The 18731-nt window shown below is 42.0% G+C and overlaps 1 protein-coding gene across 1 annotated transcript in view; it reads right to left on the bottom strand.

The window, feature by feature from the left end:
• The window catches only part of clasp2 (cytoplasmic linker associated protein 2), a 38148-nt gene extending 19800 nt beyond the window's left edge, over window positions 1-18348 (bottom strand). Inside the window, exons 1-17 of the mRNA XM_089023783.1 lie at window positions 18118-18348; window positions 17553-17982; window positions 14829-14907; window positions 13262-13365; window positions 12214-12305; window positions 11399-11474; window positions 10256-10353; window positions 8272-8342; window positions 3463-3594; window positions 3243-3316; window positions 3061-3153; window positions 2846-2991; window positions 2629-2764; window positions 1711-1781; window positions 1570-1629; window positions 1099-1176; window positions 836-1003 (exon numbers count right to left, since the gene is read on the bottom strand). Of these exons, the coding sequence (XP_088879909.1) occupies window positions 836-1003; window positions 1099-1176; window positions 1570-1629; window positions 1711-1781; window positions 2629-2764; window positions 2846-2991; window positions 3061-3153; window positions 3243-3316; window positions 3463-3594; window positions 8272-8342; window positions 10256-10353; window positions 11399-11474; window positions 12214-12305; window positions 13262-13365; window positions 14829-14907; window positions 17553-17750 (1676 nt within the window). The 5' untranslated portion in view covers window positions 17751-17982; window positions 18118-18348. The remainder of the gene's footprint in view (window positions 1-835; window positions 1004-1098; window positions 1177-1569; window positions 1630-1710; window positions 1782-2628; window positions 2765-2845; window positions 2992-3060; window positions 3154-3242; window positions 3317-3462; window positions 3595-8271; window positions 8343-10255; window positions 10354-11398; window positions 11475-12213; window positions 12306-13261; window positions 13366-14828; window positions 14908-17552; window positions 17983-18117) is intronic.
• Between the last annotated feature and the right edge of the window lie 383 nt (window positions 18349-18731).

Raw genomic sequence — 18731 nt, 5'->3', positions numbered from 1 at the left:
AGGTGAAGTGTGTATCCCAAAAATTAATTTCCCATAGGAAACCATTAAAATGAATATAATCCGTTCCCAGGTGCCCATAAAACATAATTTTCTACTTTCTAAGCCTTAAAACTACGCAAAATATACCTTATTTTATGTATAATAAATGCGCTATGGTATTATAATTAAAGAAATAAACTGTACTGTATAATTAAGTCGTTTTATTTACCTTTGTGATGGTCGTTGATGGCTTGGTGGAATGGATAGCATTTTGCATAAAGTGTTTCAAGGAGTTCTGGGTTGTAATTCTTGGAAGTTGTGATACAACAGATGCAAGTAGAAACGCTAGAACCATCATTAATAGGTGGTTCCCTTGCTTGTCCATTCATTTCAAATTGAACTGATGGCGAGTGCGGGTTATTTGTGGAGCCTGATTGATGGAAATTTCAACCTTGCAGTCAACACTCTGCCTTTCAACTATCAAAGTTGAAACGAGTCTAAATTTCACTGTTTGCTATCGATTTTGTCACTCTCTCTCTCTGTCGTCTGCCTGTCTCTTTAATGTTTAAAACACCTCCCCTCACTGCTGCGTTCTTGACCAATCACGTGGCTTTAACCGACGACTGGGGGCGGGGAATAGAGGACCAAAACAAGCCGCCTGCCATTTTCCTTTAGGAGAACGGGCTCGTTCACGAACAACACATCACTCATTGTGGGAGCTCCGTGTGTATCCCGAAAAATAGTTCATATGCCAAGGTAAAATTTTTATATATTTAACATTCGTAAACTGAAAAGTTCGTAAGCCAAAGGGGTTCGTAAACCGAGGTATCACTGTAGTAGATATCTGGTAAATTACTTGAGGCTTTCCTGCGAGGACGATGACGAGCGGTCGCTCTGAGGCAACGAGGCTACGCTGCCCGAGCTCTTCAAGCATGACTGCAGGGTGCGTTGGTACGAAGACTCCAGAGAGTTGTAGAGCGCGTCTGCCTCCCCCGGGAAGTGGTTCCTTAGGCCCCAGTAAGCCCTAAAGGAAAGAAGGTAGAGAGTTGAGATGTTGAGGTAGTGGAGGAAGGGAGGCGAGGCTCGGGTTACGTCAAGTGAAAATATTTCGGGGCTTACTTGCGGGCTTCAACTCGCGCCTCCGAGTCGGCGTCTCGAATTCCCTTTTTGATGCTTTCCACCAAAACGGCTGTGTGCCTGTGACAGAAGTGTGTTTGTGTGAGTACAATAAAAGAAAGCATTGGATAAAAACCTGCTCAAAAGATTAGAAATGGGAAGGGAGGTGGGTGATGTGACAAGGGGAAAAAAAAATGCAGTTTTAGAAAATAAACCCTAAATAGTATATGAGGAAAATAGGCATGTTCATGTTTATTATGTTTGTTAAAGTCATTCTAAGTGCCTTGCACGCTGTGTCCGAGAAGACTGTGATTTCATCTATGCTGTATGTCATGCATATTCGCATATTTCACAATAAAGCTGACTTTGACTTAACAAAAAATATTCAAAATAAAACAACATAAAATTGAATGAATGAATAAATGAAAGGGGGGTGGGGTCGATGAAAAATGCAGCATTTGGAGTCCATGTCACCTCTCTAGAGAATGTGTTTGCCATTCTTGAAGCAGGAGGTCCAAAAAGTCATAACAGCGCCTGAAGAACGCAGAAGTTTTTATTTTATGATGACAAAGTAATTGTTGTTCGCTTTAAAAGTCCATATTGACGTTGTCTCACCTCCTAACAGCAACAGACTTGGACGTGCAGTTACTGGTGATCAAAGGGATCAGTCGAGGGACATGCGTGTGCTGAAAAAAAATACAAACAGAGGTCATTTAAAGGACAACCGACGCCTGCGGACAAGTTGTGTCCATAATTTGTAAAATCACTTCAAATGACTTCTACTGAGCGTATTTTACAAAGATTCCACCCCATATAGCGATATTTTACGTTTTAAGACGATTCCTGACGTGACGTCACGCCAGGAACGCCCCTGACCGAGAAAGCGACACACAATGCATTTTGGGTAATTTGTTTGGTCTGAAAACATCATGTGGATCCATGTTGATGGCGAAATGAGAAGGAAAACACATAAATAACGTGACGGTGAATCGTTGTGTATTGCACCAAGACTACTATTTGATACTAGTTGACACTAATTCCCAGCAGACAAATTAGCCCATTTCCAACGGAGCTTGGGCACCATCTTGTGCATTTTCGGGGACGCTACATTGGAGTCCGGATGCCTCAAAATGACACGGAAGGACTTCTTTAATCGATTGCTAACATTTATGCTTTCCTCTTCAGAAGTATCTGAATCATATTCATAACTGGATGAGTAACAAGAAAGCATCTTCTCCCAATCTGAAGCCATTGTTTTGATTCTCCAGCAATGCAAGACGTCTTGGGGTGACACCACAGATAAGGGGGCGGGAACTTCTGAAACTGGCCACTTCCGGGTTCATTTCTTTGCAGATTTTGGACACTAAGTCATTTTTATTGGTGTTTTGCATTTGACTAAAAATATCAGCCTGCATATTTTGGGTATTTTAGCTGCTATAAAACGTTTTTCTGACGTCAGTTAGGAAACAAAAAAATGGTGTTGTTGTCCTTTAAATCATTTTAGAAATGTGTTGGCGGTATCGTATTTCGTACCTTGATGATGATACGAATGGCCGACACGCCAGATGTGGCCATGACTTTGGCACAGTTGGGGATGAGGTTGAACAGGATGGGGACGATGGCCTCGGCGCCGTGATCGAATTTGTTGCCCAGAACGGAAGAAAGATGTCTGGATGTAAAGACGCTATGTTAGCATGATACTGTACCCACAGATGAGGTTGAACATACAGCATACATGCGTGACACTTACGCCACGGTGATGCAGGCCTCTCTGACCACTTGGGAACGAAGATCCTTTGCGGAGAGTTTGAAGGCTCCGTCCAGGAGGCGAAGGTGCTGGTAGAAGCAATCGTAGGAGGTGGCGCCGGCCACCAGCAGGGATCGGACCTTCTTCATCTGATGAGATTAAAATAAAACCGTCAAAAATTCATCTCAAAGGCCAGGACTGATCAGAGGATGACTTACGGCGTTGGCCCGCTGATCCCAGTCATGCTTGTCATCGGAGCAGATCTCTCGAATCTTGTTGAGATTGTCCTCCAGATCTCTGCTGGAGTAGATCTAAAAGAAGAAACACGTTAGCATCTTTTATAGAGAGCCTGAGCGATGGGCTAAGAATAGCCTCATTTTTTAAAAGGATGTCAATCTACCTGGACAGTTGGGACATCCGTAAAGGCTTTGACAAAGTCATCCTCATCCACGGCCCCGGCGCTTTCCTTGGACCCTTTAATGTCCAAACGTGTTAGCATGTCAATATTTTGGTACACGCTCAATAGAAAAGCTCTCAAAATGGAAGAAAGCTGTGCTTGAGTGTTTGCTAGGCAATGTTATGGAGGCTTATCATGCGTTTCTGAGGAACGGTATGCTAACCTAGCTTTCCGGTGGCGCTGGGTCGCCGTCCTGCCGCTGACTCAGCAGTTTTCTTGGGTACTTTGGGTACTTTGAAAACCGATGATGATGAGCGGTTGCCATCCACACTGTCGTCGTCGTCGAAGCTTCGATCTGAGGAGAGCGGTGGAAAGCAGTTTGTTTTTGTCTTTAGCACAGAATATATTTGCATCAGAAGGCGTTTATCCTTCTGGACTTTTCACACAATACATACGAGAGAATCTCTACTGCCATTGACGCCAAAAGTACGTACAGAGATACCTCGGTTTACGAACCCCTTGGTTTACGAACGTTAAATTTATGAACATTTTACCTTGGCATTCGAACTTTTTTCGGGATACACTCGGAGTTGCTTCAAGAGTGATGTGTCAGGTTTTGTCTTCTATGCAAAAAGCTATCAACCTAGCTAAACAGAACGCAATTGATGAGGAACTAGATAAAATTATCACAAAGAAAGCACCTACAATGGATCATTCCTCAAGATGGCGAAAGAAGAAGGTTACGTTCCAAGTGTTAAATGCTGTTAAATGCTGATGAAACCATCCACTCCATTCCATCAAGCCATCAACGACCATCACAAAGGTAAATAAAATGACTTTATTATACAGTACAGTTTATTTCTTTAATTGTAATACCATAGCACGTTTATTATACATAAAATAAGGTCTATTTTGTGTAGTTTTAAGGCTTAGAAAATTAGAAAGTAGAAAATTATGTTTTATGGGGACCTGGAAACGGATTATTTTCATTTTAATGGTTTCCTATGGGAAATTATTTTTGGGGATACACACTTTTCGCCTTACACACTGTCTGGGAACTAATTTAGTTCGTATCACTGTACTTTAAGTGACTGAAAATTGCCAGTCTCGTGTTTTTTTTTAAATTGGGTAATAGAATTAAGCTAGCAGAAGGCTAAGCTGCAATGTTGTTTTTCAACACACAAGGTGTAATTCCCTCGGCTTTGTTAGGTTTGGCAGAAAGCTTCAACCAGCAGTGACATAAGTATCTTAAAGCCTCTTTTTTTTAAAGAAATTGTTCACCATCTGCCAATCTGTTGCTTGCTCTGAAGCCTGTAGAGCCGAATTCACTGGACATACAGCGGGAATAAAACGACTTTATTGTAGAGTACAGTTTATTTATTTAATTATAATATCATAGCACATTTATTGTACATAAAATAAGGTATATTTTGTGTAGTTTTGAGGCTTAGAAAATTAGAAAGTAGAAAATTATGTTTTATGGGGACCTGGGAACGGATTATTCTCATTTTAATGGTTTCCTGTGGGAAATAATTTTTTGGGATACACACTTTTCACCTTACACACTGTCTGGGAACCAATTAAGTTTGTAAGCCAAGGTAGCACTGTAAATGGCCGGAAAGTCACAACTCACTCAATCACTATCAAAGTTTGACAACATTTTTTTTTGCAAGACTGATGCATCCGTTCGGAGAACAACACAATTGCAACGATAACTCAGACAATGACAAACGTAATAGCAAAATGGTGGAAACGGAGAATGACGACCGCGCCATTTGAACGCCAAAAGACGACACCGTTGCTCATTCATCAGCTGATGCGTACGAAATCATCACAAGGGCGCAAAAGGTTCCAACAATTGTGCAAAAGACCCCCCCACCTCCTCCGATATCCACACTCACAGTCACAGATGCGCTGACAGATCAGTCGCCTCATTCTGCAGGGAGGCAGGCGTGCCCACCACAACTCGCACGCCTTTTCTGCCGGACCCTTTGCCTCACAGAAAACAGCGTGCAAATGATGACAAAGCGCCCCGAAAAGAAAAGTCCTCCGCCCCGGCGAGAGCCGGCATTTTCTTTCACTCCTCTTCTGCGAGCTCTCCCGATCCCCTCCCTTTGCGCTCGGCAAGATTTTGGACAGCCAATCGGATGAGAGGTGACATCATCCTGTTGCAGCCAACGCGTAGGCAGCATAGAGAAACGCAAGCGGGGAATTTTAACAAGCTTGCTGACTGCGAGGCTCCGGTTGAGCTAATGTCGTTAGCATTGAGGGCAACAAAACAGGAAAAGTCGAGATGGGAAATTTTTGGGAGCTTTGTTCAATGCCAAAAAAATAAACAAAAAACATGGAGTGACAGAGCGACAAGAAAATCACTGTCACAATATTATTATTATTATTATTATTAATAATAAGAATAATACATTTCATTTCTAAGCGCCTTTCAAAACTCTCAAGGTCACTTTACAGTCAGTTTGTTTTTTCTGCCACACGCGCCAACCCCGAAATAACTCAAATAGATAGCAATCTAGCTAATAGCTAGCGAATAGATAGCCAATAGCTAGCGAATAGACAGTCATTAGCTAGCAAATAGCTAGCCACTCACCAGCGAATAGTCATTAGCCAGCGAATAGATATCTATTAGCCAGCGCTAATAGATATAGCTAATAGTCTTTTCTGAAAACACCGTGGTAAAAAGAAACATGGTTTAGATTTTAATAATAAAAGTGATATTTCATGGGGTATTATTATTATGATTATTCTTATTATTATTCATTTTTGCACATGAGCAATACATCATGTACTTCTGTACATGGACAGGAAATAATAATACATTCCATTTTAAGCGCGTTTCAAAGCTCTCAAGGACACTTTACAGTCACAGACAAGCATAAGTACTATTATAAAAAAATACAATCACAATGCAATAAATAAAATACAATTATAAATAGAAACAAGAGAGAGAGCTACACAGAAAATGCCATTTTAAATAGGTGGGTTTTCAGATGGGATTTGAAATGAGGGGGTGGCAAGGATGAGCACACGGACCAGGCAACAACTGTTGCCGTGGCGACATGCAGACCAGCTTCTCACCATGAGAGCAAAATAAAAGGGCCTTCTTTCAACTCGATGCTTGTCTTTGTTTCATTGTTATAAGAACTGACTATAACTTACTTCACTTGCATTATTAGAGAAACGGACACAACGTGTACAATGCAACCAAGATTCTCCAGGAGCGCCGTCGTCATGGTAATGGCGGATATAGCTAGCTAGGTAGATAGCTAATAGATAGCAACATGACCCAGTGTTCACTCAACCCGGAATAACACAAATAGATAGAAAGTTAATTAAAGTTACCGCCACGTCTGGACAGTAGGGATATATATATATATATATATATATATATAGGGCCGAAACTACCAGCAAGACTTTAGTTAGCTGACGAAGCATCTTTGATAAAAAGCGAAACGTCCGACACCTCCAAAGAAGTACAGATGACGGCTGAAGAAACCTTTTCATCGATGGACCACTCCTGTAAGACTGACAATTTACACAGAACTGCTCATCAGCAATTGGGACGAGGCGAACGCTTTTGTTTTGAAAAGACAAAACAGCAGGGAAAGCAGAAGTCTACTCGCTTACTCACAAACCCCCTTCAAAACATGTACAAAAAAAAAAACAATACATAAAAACAAACAAAAGGTATAACTTAAGATTTCAAGTGAGGGCGACGAGGGAATAAATTATGAAAAGCAGAGCACAGATTTCCTTCCCCTGGCAACCCGTCGAGTGTGAGAAACGAGGTCACGCTTTGCTTTCGCAGGGCTGCCGAGGCATTGGAGCAGAATGACATTGTCTGCAAACGCGAAGTGTGTTTGTGGGTTAATCATTGTCAACACCTAAAGTATGCAAGAGATGAAAGCTGCTATTTGTGTTGCAGTTCTTATACGCCACTTTTTTTTTTTTTTGCGCGAGGCCTGATAGCCACAATTTCAGACAGAACAAAATGGCACCGGGACTTTGTCCCCCTTTCCCCTCACAAAAACAACAATGGAGCCATTGAGACAGAGTGGGACAACTCCATTTTTTCTTCTCCAGCGGCAAAAACGCCGAAGATTTATATCTTAGAAATGTCTAGGACATGTGGTGTCAAACATACGGCGCGCGGGCCGGAACCGGCCCCCCAAATACTATTACTACTACTAATAATAATAATAATAATACATTTAATTTCTAAGCACCTTTCAAAAATCTCAAGGTCACTTTACAGTCACAGGATCAGTTTTTCTGCGGGGGAGCAGTAGCAGCCACATCCGCCAGCGTTCACTCAACCCGAAATAACTCAAATAGATAGAACGTTAGCTAGATAGCAGCTACATAGATAGCAAGATAGATAGCAGGATATATAGCAGGATAGATATCAAGATAGATAGCAAGATAGATTGCAAGATAGATAGCAAGATAGTTAGCAAGATAGTTAGCAAGATAGATAGCAAGATAGATAGCAGGATAGATAGCAAGATAGATAGCAAGATAGATAGCAAGATAGCTAATAGATAGCAACATGAGCCAGCGTTCACGAAACCCGGAATAACTCAAATAGATAGAAAGTTAGCTAGCTAGCTAGCTAATAGATAACATTTCCGATGGTAAAACTGGCGACAACGACGTTTAAAGTCACGACGAGAGCCCCAAATAGTCGTGTGTCGAAATGAATTTCCATTGGATTAGCCTTTATTAGTCTCACAGCGGAGAAATTTACATTTCACAGAACAAAGTAATAATATAGTGCGTACATTTTCGTCCCATACGGCGTGACAACATCAATTCTATTTATATTTGGATCAAGAAAAGGTCACACACTGTCAACTGTACAGACACACACACACACACACACGCACGTTAATCCTTTCGGGTCCGATTACACAGCAACCAAGCGACACAACTACGCAGCAAGAGCAAAAATCTTCTTAACATGACTCGACAAGATGGTGGGCGCCATCCAGCAAAATCAAAATAAAGACAAGACACTAACCGTGACTGGGGCTGAGAGCCATGTTGCCTGAATTCAGAGCCTCATCGAATCGAGCCAAGATGGTGTGCAATCTGAAAAGAAATTCCAAACGATCGCCAATCAATCGATTTGCTATTTTCTTGATGTTCGCCGATGCACGTGAGCGTCACCCCGAGGGTGGGTGTGTCGACACAACAACAAGATGGCTTCGCCGGTTTGCACATGTATGACGAAAATAGAAGCATAACACGCCCTACAGGGGGGGGGGGGGTTCACGCACACTCTGCTCACCGCTTGGAGTCTGACGTGGAAATTCGATTCCCTTTCCTTTCGTTTGCATATTAAACTGTCAAATGGAGGATTGATTCCTTGTTTCCGTGTCGTGTATCCCCCACGGCGGGTGACTCGCTGCGTTCTTCAGCTCTTTGTATCCAACATGGTGCAGTGGGTCTCCAAGGGGAAAGGGAGGAGGCAAAGGGGAGGGCAAAGCGTGCGCTCAACAAAGCACCGCCGACTGCTGTACATACATTCTGGATGTGTCAATCACACGCTTGGAATGGGGCGGGGTTAACACACTCAACCGCGTTTGTGTGTGTGTTAGGCAGCCAGTAGATCTGGTTACCCTTTACATAATCTCACCCCCCCCCCCCCAACACACGCATAGATTTTGGTCAGAAGGGGGAGGGGCTAGAGAGCAAAAAAACAAAAGACGAGCCATGTCTGTGTCGCCTCACAACATTTGCCTTGTTCGTGTATTCCTCAACAATAGGAGAAAACAAATCCACATTTGGACGCATGCAACATAGCCTTAAAGGACAACCGACATCACTTTTGGTGTTTCCTAACTGACATCAGAAAAACGTTTTATAGCATCTAAAATACCCAAAACACGCAGGCTGATATTTTTAGTCAAATGCAAAACACAGATAAAAAAAAGAGTTAAAGTGTCCAAAAACTACTTGAAAAAAAACCCGGAAATGGCGAGTTTCAGAAGGTCCCGCCCCCTTGTTCGTGACGTCACGCCACGACGTCTTCGCCTTGCTCTAGAATCAAAACAATGGCTTCAGATTCGGAGAAGATGCTTTCCTGTTACTCATCCAGTTATGAATATGATTCAAATAGTCCTGAAGACGAAAGCATAAATGTTTGCAATCGATTAAAGAAGTCCTTCTGTTTCATTTTGAGGTGGACTAAAATGTAGCGTCCCAGAAAATGTACAAGATGGCGCCCAAGCTCCGTTGGAAATGGGCTGATTTGTCTGCTGGGAATTTGTGTCAACTAGTATCAAGTAGTAGTCTTGGTGCAACACACAACAATTCACCATGGCGTTATTTATGTGTCTTCCTTCTAATTTCGCCATCAACACGGATCAGTTTTCAGAGCAAACAAAGTACCCAAAATGCATTGTGTGTCGCTTTCTCGGTCAGGGGCGTTCCTTCAGTGACGTCACGTCAGGCATCGTCATCAACTCGAAAACAAGACTTCCTGAATATTCAGTGCAAGTCTTAAAAGGTAAAATATAGCTATATGCCGTGGAATCTTTGTAAAATCCGCTCAGTAGAAGTGATTTTACAAATTATGGACACAACTTATCGTCGGTTGTCCTTTAAAGTGACAAGAGACCCAACGTTGATAAAACGTAACGTGCATCGCAGTGATTCGAAACCATGCAGCAACTTGTATTTAAACGCAAGCGCGTATCATCAATTATGACTGTCTTTTCTCATCATAATTTCTCTCTCGCTTGTTGATAATGTAGTCATATTTTAATACTAGCATCATTTTGGTCACTGTCATGGCGATGCATCTCATTTGGTGAAAAACAGTGCGATATCTACCATCTACCCCCCCTCCCCTCCCCCTTTGCTGTTCCTCCTACCCGACCAGCGCCAGTCAGCATTGTGCTCGGGATAAAAAGCGTCTCTGTCAAGGTGCAAAGTGGCGCATGGCGTGGCCTGGGACTGAGCGGGCGGTTCGTGCTTCCGTGCGTGTGAATCCAACTGACCGTGCGGCAGGCAGTCCTCTCTTTGCCAAGTCGGCTCGTACCCTCTCGCCAACGTGACGGTAAATATCCACTATTGTTGTGATGGAGGCCTCTCGTACCTGCGTGTCACAGTTGATACAAAGTGGTCAGCGTTGGGGCGGGGAAATACAATAAAACATGAGGAAGTAGTAAAATGTATATCAGACCGGTCAACCTGCGAGACACTGTGACCTTACTAACGGCTCATTTTTTCAGTACTTACCGAGAAAAAAAAAAAAATCCGTGTACGTCATATTTTATTGCCCAATTTTTTGACAAAATTTAGTCAAAGTCAGCTTTATTGTCACATATGCATGACATACAGCACAGATGAAATGAGTGTCCTCTCGGACCCAGCGTGCAAGGCACTTAGAATGACTTTAACAAACATAATAAACACGAAAACGCCAATTTGCCGGGAGAGAGAGGGGATATGTAAATATTAATACTTTTAACAACATATTTCTAGCAATAATCAAGTATGTTCTTTGTTGTTGAGCATTGTGGCTTTTTTTTGCTGTGGATAAATTGAATTTGTCCTCATCAAAAAATGAATTAGAATGTGTGTTTTTATGATATGTAATATTTATAAAAAAAATATTAATGATATGGCAAAAAAAAACACGGTAAAATGTTTAATTGAACTGATTTCAAAATAAAATTCCACTTTACCGGATGATTCCTGACGTGACGTCACGTCTGGAACGCCCCTGACCGAGAAACCGACACGCAATGCATTTTGGGTACATTTTGGTCTGAAAACTTTGTGTTGATGGCAAAATTAGAAGGAAAACACATAAATCACGCGATGGTGAATCGTTGTGTGTTGCCCCAAGACTACTATTTGATAGTAGTTGACACAAATTCCCAGCAGACAAATCAGCCCATTTCCAACAGAGCTTGGGCGCCATCTTGTGCATGTTCTGGGTGCTACATTGGAGTCAGACGCCTCAAATTGACACGGAAGGACTTCTTTAATCGATTGCAAACATTTATGCTTTCCTCTTCAGAACTATTTGAATCATAGACAGCAACACATTTCAGTTCAACAGACCCCCTACCGCTAAGTGTGCATTTCCTGGCTAATGACGCTAAGAATGCTTCCTGGGTAAAGGTAGCTCCTACCTGGGGGTTCTGGTCTGCCGTCAGAGTGCAAAGATAAGGAACGATCTTGCTCAGGCTCAACGTCTGGGCGCCGTACCTGTGAGATGTAAAATGACAACATTTGAGTTAAACATGATTTCAAAAATCCGTGACGAACACAATTCTCATAGCAAGAAGCGCCAGCATTAGCGGCGCCACTCAACTAAGCCGCCATGTTCCATCTGAGAGACGACATAGCTAGCAAAACATCTACAAAGCATTTCACGATGCTAAAAGCGCACATTCGGCGCCGAGATGGCTCCTACGCGCTTAACTAATACACTGCCATCCCGGAATTTATGCGAGAATTGAAAAGCGTGACGTGTAGCTGGTTTTTCCTTGCGGTGGGTGCTGATAAAGCGCTGATCAGACCTCTGGCAATGTTTTCCCCTTCCACGAGGGGGGCAGCATTTGCCTATTATTAGTGTTTAGCGCTTTGTTACAGTTTCAGGTGTTGTTAAAGCGCTATAAAAATCAATATGTATTGTATTTTGTACAGCCGCCGCTTGAGAACTGACAATCAAGTAAGTTGATGCTTTTGTGCGGCCATGTTTTTTGTCATTGTGGGGGGGAGGAAAAGAACAAAGCTCAATAGTCATAAATAAATACATCGTCGTAAATCTCAATATTCTGCGGAAGTATACGCCGAAACATGTCAGGTAGTTGAACACCTACACTGTTTGTAAGTAAAGAATCTGCTTTAAATTCGATATCAAGTAGACAGGATGAACTTAGTACAAAGAAGTACAGCTGATTATTCATCCCAAGAAAAGGAAAAAAAAAAACATGCTACTTACGAGCTGAGCGTGGCACTGAGGCAAAGACAGAGTCCCTCTCGGCTGCGGAAGTTCTTATGTTTGAAACTGGGAAGCAGTCTTTCCCAAACGTACTGCAAGGATGACAAAAGCACATTAGCCGCAGGATACGGTTTTCTGTGGCTGAGCAGCGGAAGCAACACGCGCCAGCGTTCACTCAACGTTAGCTACTAACTAGATAGCTAGCTAGGTAGATAGCTAATAGATAGCAACATGACCCAGTGTTCACTCAACCCGGAAAAATTTAAATAGATAGAAAGTTAGCTAGCTACCTAATAGATAACTAATAGCTAGCTAGAGAGCTAGTAGATAACAAATATATAGCTAGCCAGGTAGATAGCTAATAGATAGCCCGGAATAACGCAAATAGATAGAAAGTTAACTAAAGTTACCGCCACGTCTGGACAGTAGGGATATATATATAGGGGCGAAACTACCAGCAAGACTTTAGTTTGCTGACGAAGCTTCTTGGATGGGAAGCGAAACGTCCGACACCTTCAAATTTGTACAGATGACGGCTGAAGAAACCTTTTCATCGATGGACCTTTCCTGTACGACCGAGAGCTTACACGGACGTTAACTAAAGTTAGTTAGCTAGCGAACTAATATGTAATTAAAACATAGGTCGCTAATAGATAGCATATAGATAGCTAGCGAGCTAATAAATGAACCATAATGCCTTCTCTTGGTTCTGTTTCACTAAGTGATTCATCTATTCATTTAGCCATTTATTCATTTATTTATCGCCACCCCACTTTATTCTCTTTTCACGTTTTGTGTGTGTGTGTGGCGTTACTCTAGTAGCCTGCAACTGCTATCCAGGGTAGGAATTTTGTATTTTCAACGACATTTCATCCCATCATTTTAATGCAATATATTTATTCTGTTAGTGAACAGACACAGTGGTTGGAATACGTTGGTGTTTATTTTTATAATAATAATTTTTTTTTTTATGTAATTGACAATGCCTGCAAATGAGTCAGTTTGAGTGTTCGCTTCATTTTGCTTGCTCGTGGACGGAGATGTTTACCATTGGCGAGGCTGTCTGCTCCATGCAGTGTAGGATGAGAGCTTGGCTGTTTTCCCGGACTTGGTCCTTGCCATCTCCCAGCCGGTCCACCAGCGCCGGCAGGACTGGACAAACAAGACAAAAAGAATGAGGAGCGCCTTCTAGTGGATATTTTTTCACGTGACAGTGACGAGTCAGTCCGTCATCGTCGCTTTTCCTGTCCATGTGCTCGCAAAACAATGTGCTGTCATGGCAACAAAGACAAATAATGAGCGGTTTAAAGGTGGGGGATGCTTGTTGTCTTGTATCAGAGGCTTAAAAGGCATACACTTGACTTGTTTAATCGCTCCTTTTTTTTCTGCCGACGTCAGGAAGCAAGCGCAGTAAACGCTTGCTGTTTTCAAGATCAATACAACGCCCTTAGTTGCACTGGATGATGTCATCCGGACTCTCTCAGCATGCCAAGCCGCTGTTTGGGAGGCCAACAAGCGGGCTAGGATGCACAAATCAAATCGAGACGAGCTTGCTGAAAAAACTGAAAAAAAAAAAAAAAAAAAAAAAAAAAAACACGTGGTTGACTGTGCACGTACATGTGAGAATTGTGACAAGCGCCAGCCAAGGTGGCTGCTGCATACGGTAGAGGACACTTTGACAGACATTGACACACATGGGGTGGCCATAAAAAGCCAGGATGCTCCTCTCGTGGGTTTTATGGGATCCTTAAAGGACAAGCGACACCATTATTTTGTTTCCTGACATCAGAAAAACGTTTTATAGCATTTAAAATACCCAAAACACGCAGGCTGATATTTGTCGTCAAATGAAAAACACCAATAAAAATGACTTAAAGTGTCCCAAAACTACTTCAAAATGACCCCGGAAATGGCGAGTTTCAGAAGGTCCCGCCCCCTTTGTTCATGACATCACACCAGGACATCTTGCATTGCTCTAGAATCAAAACAATGGCTTCAGATTGGGAGAAGATGCTTTCTTGTGACTCATCTAGTTATGAATATGATTCAAATAGTTCTGAAGAGGAAAGCATAAATGTTTGCAATCGATTAAAGAAGTCCTTCCATGTCATTTTGAGGCGCCTGGACTGCAATGTAGCCTCGCAGAAAATGCACAAGATGGCGCCCAAGCTCCGTTGGAAATGGGCTGATTTGTCTGCTGGGAATTTGTGTCAACTAGTATCAAATAGTAGTCTTGGTGCAACACACGATTCACCATGGCGTTATTTATGTGTTTTCCTTCTAATTTCACCATCAACACGAAGTTTTCAGACCAAACAAAGTACCCAAAAATGCATTGTGTGTCGCTTTCTCGGTCAGGGGTGTTCCTTCAGTGACGTCACGTATGGACTCATCACCAACTCATAAACAATACTTCCTGAATATTCAGCGCGAGTCTTAAAACGTAAAATATAGCGATACACGGTGGAATCTTTGTAAAATGCGCTCAGTAGTAAGTCATTTGAAGTGATTTTACAAATCATGGACACAACTTGTCCGGAGGCTTCGGTTGTCCTTGAAAGATTTCTGTCAACAAAATGACTTTTCTTTGGGTAGACTGAGATTGACTCGCTCACCTGTGGCCAGGTAACCGCGGAAGCGCTCGCCAAGGCGGTCCACGAAAGCAGCACAGATGTCAATGCCCAACAGTGCCACCTGTTAAAAGTACATAAATGTAAAAAAAAAAAAAAAAATTCAGACCAAACATTACATTCACTCAAAATCAATATCATAATGTGTCTTGATTTATACCTTATAAAAGTAAAAAACAAGGGGCGTTCCAGACGTCATGTCAGTCATCAACTCGGAAAACAAGACTTCCTGAATATTCAGCGCGAGTCTTGAAACGTGAAATAACGCTATATGCTGTGGAATCTTTGTAAAATCCGCTCAGTAGAAGTCATTTCAAGTCATTTTACAAATTATGGACACAACTTGTCCGGAGGCGTCGGTTGTCCTTTAAATAATCACACATGATTTGTAGTTCGGGGGGGGGTTGAGGAATGCTGGAATATTCTGCCTTTGAATCAATGCTCTCTATTGTAAGGGGGGGGGGGGGGGGCGTACGTCGGCTTAAGTTTGCTAATTGGTGTACAGAATTTAAGAGGGGGGTGGGGGGGTGGGGGGTGTTCTGGGGGGTCCGTCACAGAAAGTCCTGATAGACCACTTTGTGTTTGAATGGTCCAAATGTTTGCCAATTTGCGTAATCCGATTCCGTCGTGACGTCAAACGCCAGCAGCTGCTAGCAAAAAAATAACCATAATCATCTCGCCGGCATGATTAGCTTGCTTAGCATGATAGCGAGATTAGCAAGCAGGCTCGTGATTTCACGAGAATAAAATTCAGACTTGGATACGATATCGAAACGATACCGTTGGGAGCGAGCGTTTTCCTTTCACGCTTTTGTAGGAAACGTCCAAGGCTAATGTAGCGTGGCTGCCTTTCCAGCAGCTCTTGTATTTTGTTTTACGACTTCTTTCTTTTCTTTCATAACTTTGCTGCTGTGTTACTTCCGAGTAGAGTGAACGCTGGAGCGAATAGCTGCCGCTGCTCACCCGCACAAAAAAAAATCCACCGTGTGATGGCCGCAGAGGGGGGGGTGTGCGAGTCATTTAGCCACTGTGTCTCTATTCAACATTTTGAATTGCTTTCGACTTACGACCATTTTGACTTACGACAGTTTGGTCGGAACGGAACTCGTTCGCAATTCGGATGTTACCTGCACTTTAAAAATTAATGTATTTGTCTGGTACCATCACAACATCTTGAATCTGTTGGGAGGCTAAATATGATTTCCATTGGACAGGTAGAACACAAAAAAAAATAATCATTACAGTGTTTGGGAAACGTGCATGAGCATCACCAACACAGTGATCAAGATTTTATGATTGCCACACCCAAATAATTACAATTTTGGTTTGTCAGAAGATGAGCTGTGCTTTCTTGAAAAAATAAAAATAAGAAACGGCACACATCATGAATGAATTAAAAACAAAATGGGGGGAATGTTTTGACTGGCCCTCAGAATGGCAGTGTTGATTTTGGCAAAACGAATCATTTTCCAGTGCGCCCCTCCTCCCCACCTCGATACGGGACATAGCATGGATGCGGTGTTAGCATAAAGAACCTACAGAGCGCAGGCGGGACAGAGTCCACTTATGACCCCTCCCCCATTAAATACAGTGTGGGGAGTGGGGTGTCTCCACCCTGACAATAGAACCTGTCAGACTAAACCTAAAAACATGAAACACACATTTAATTCATGCTAGCAATGGAAAACAAGACCCCAAAAGAACAATGTTTGTCCAAAACAGGAAGCGGACCACTGCTTTTCTTTTCAGTATTGAGTGACGGGAGGAGCATGTGATGCACTGGAGAGATGAAAACGCTCCGTCAATATGTCCGTTTCCTATTACCGGTACATTTCGTACCGTATTTGGCCTAACTAAGCAGAGGTTCCCCAATCATAGTTATCGTATGAAAACTGAGAACAAAGACAGAGAAAAGTAAGAAGAGGACAATGGAAAATAGAAGCATGTGAAAAATGAATGAAACTGTCAAGTGGATATTTGTTATCTTGATTTTAAAATATTTGTTGTATATTTTTACATTTCCCAAGCTTGAATGGAAATATTTTTTTTGAAAATGTCTGATAAATCGGTGCTTTTTGAACATTTTTGGTGCGCGGTATATTTTGCCCAAAATATGAGTACTTGTCTAATAGTACCTGCCCCCTAATGTATGTATTTTGGTGCCTTAACGTTTATATTTATGTCTCTTCCTGTGTTTTATCCATTTCTGACCAATAATCTGCATTGAATTTTATTTATTGTATTCTATTTGTGATTGTATTTTATTTATTTATTATAGCACCTATGCTTGTCTTTGACTGTAAAGTGTCCTTGAGAGCTTTGAAAGGTGCTTAAAATGTAATGTATTATTATTATTCAACCAAAAAAAAGTGTTCTTATATGTCTATTTTTGCATTCATTTATTATACATTTTTTCTGCTTACCAAATATATTTAAGTTCAATATTTGATTATTTTCCTGACAGCATGTATTTTATGCATTCAATTTTGTATTATTATCATTGAGGTAATTCAGTTTTATAGTAATTTTATTCCATTCAAATTCCTGTGCGTGGTGCGTTTGTATCCAATATTTTAGCATGTTTGGTCCTTTTTTGACACATAATGTTCATATGCATACCAAGAATTTGATGAATTGGTTTACTGTGACTGATTAATGCAAATATTATTCGTGCAGTCTGTAGTTTAGGCCCCATTGTTTTGCCCTCACCTTGAAATTGCTTGAGTTGACCCAACCGGCGAGCTCGTCGACGGTCTTGTCCAGTCGTGGTTTCTCCTGCTCCACATCCGGCGAGCGAGAGGAGTCGCTCAGGTAGTCGATAAGGTCCTGGCCGACCTGCAAACGGCGGGTGACATCCTTCTGCACCATTTGCTGGTAGAAGTAATCCATATTATCACGGTCCTCCATCTCGACCGGAGGTAGAGGCGGGGTCGAAAACAAGGGAGACCCCCCGAGTCAGTTAATAAATAAAGTCCCGCGGATGTGTCGGTGGTCTACGCGGTGTTGATTAGGTCTCTCGGATGTTTACGACCATCAATTAGTCCGCCGTGAGCTGAGGTTGACAACTTGGCTCCGGTGTCATCCCTGTATTCTTCCAACGAAAACCTTATATTAGTCACCACAAAACGCCTCCGAGACACTGTAAATAAAAAATGAAATCCTAAAAAGTCCACAAAGAGTGTAAATGCGATCTTAAAAAAAATAAACAAAGGAAAAAAACAGTCTGGAAACGCCAACTAGCAACCGGCTAATTTGGCTAACTTGGGGCCCTTACCGTCAGCAGCTCCCACCTCCTCGCGGAAAAAAACCCAAAGGAGACTTCAGTCTTCAGAAAAGCCCCTCTGCAAATGTTCTTTCGGTGGAGAAAGTTTTCGCCCTGGCTGGAACCGGAGTTTGTGAGCTAATGTCTTTTGGGATGGTAGTATGGCTGCGCTGCCCGGGAAACAAACGTATTTATGCGGCGTCAAGTCCGAGGCAAGCCGAACTCTATGGTCTCAGGGGGCTAACCGCCGGGGTCCTCAGACGCCGCACAGCTGCCCGGCACGATGCCTGAAATATTTCAATAATGATAATAATAATAATAATAATAATAATAATAATAATTATACATTTCGTTTCCAATCGTATACCTGTCAACCTGCGAGACACTGTGACCTTACTAACGGCTCAATTTTTCCTTACTTTTTCCTTACGTCTGTAATAGGTATTACATTGCGCAATGTTATTAACAACATTTCACATGTAAACAGTAATACTTTTAACAAGTTACAACATATTGCTAGCAATAATGAATTTTGTTCTTTGTTGTAGAGCATTGTGGCTTTTTTGTTGTTGCTGAATTTGAATTTGGGTTCTTACGATGTATGTTTATAAAAATAAGAATATGTC

The sequence above is a fragment of the Hippocampus bargibanti genome, linkage group LG20 (assembly GCF_051943395.1).
Source record: "Hippocampus bargibanti isolate YZ-2025 linkage group LG20, ASM5194339v1, whole genome shotgun sequence".
In the NCBI taxonomy this organism is placed as follows: Eukaryota; Metazoa; Chordata; class Actinopteri; order Syngnathiformes; family Syngnathidae; genus Hippocampus; species Hippocampus bargibanti.
The sequence above is the reverse complement of the archived record's forward strand: the minus strand, read 5'-3'. Positions and strand labels throughout refer to the sequence as shown.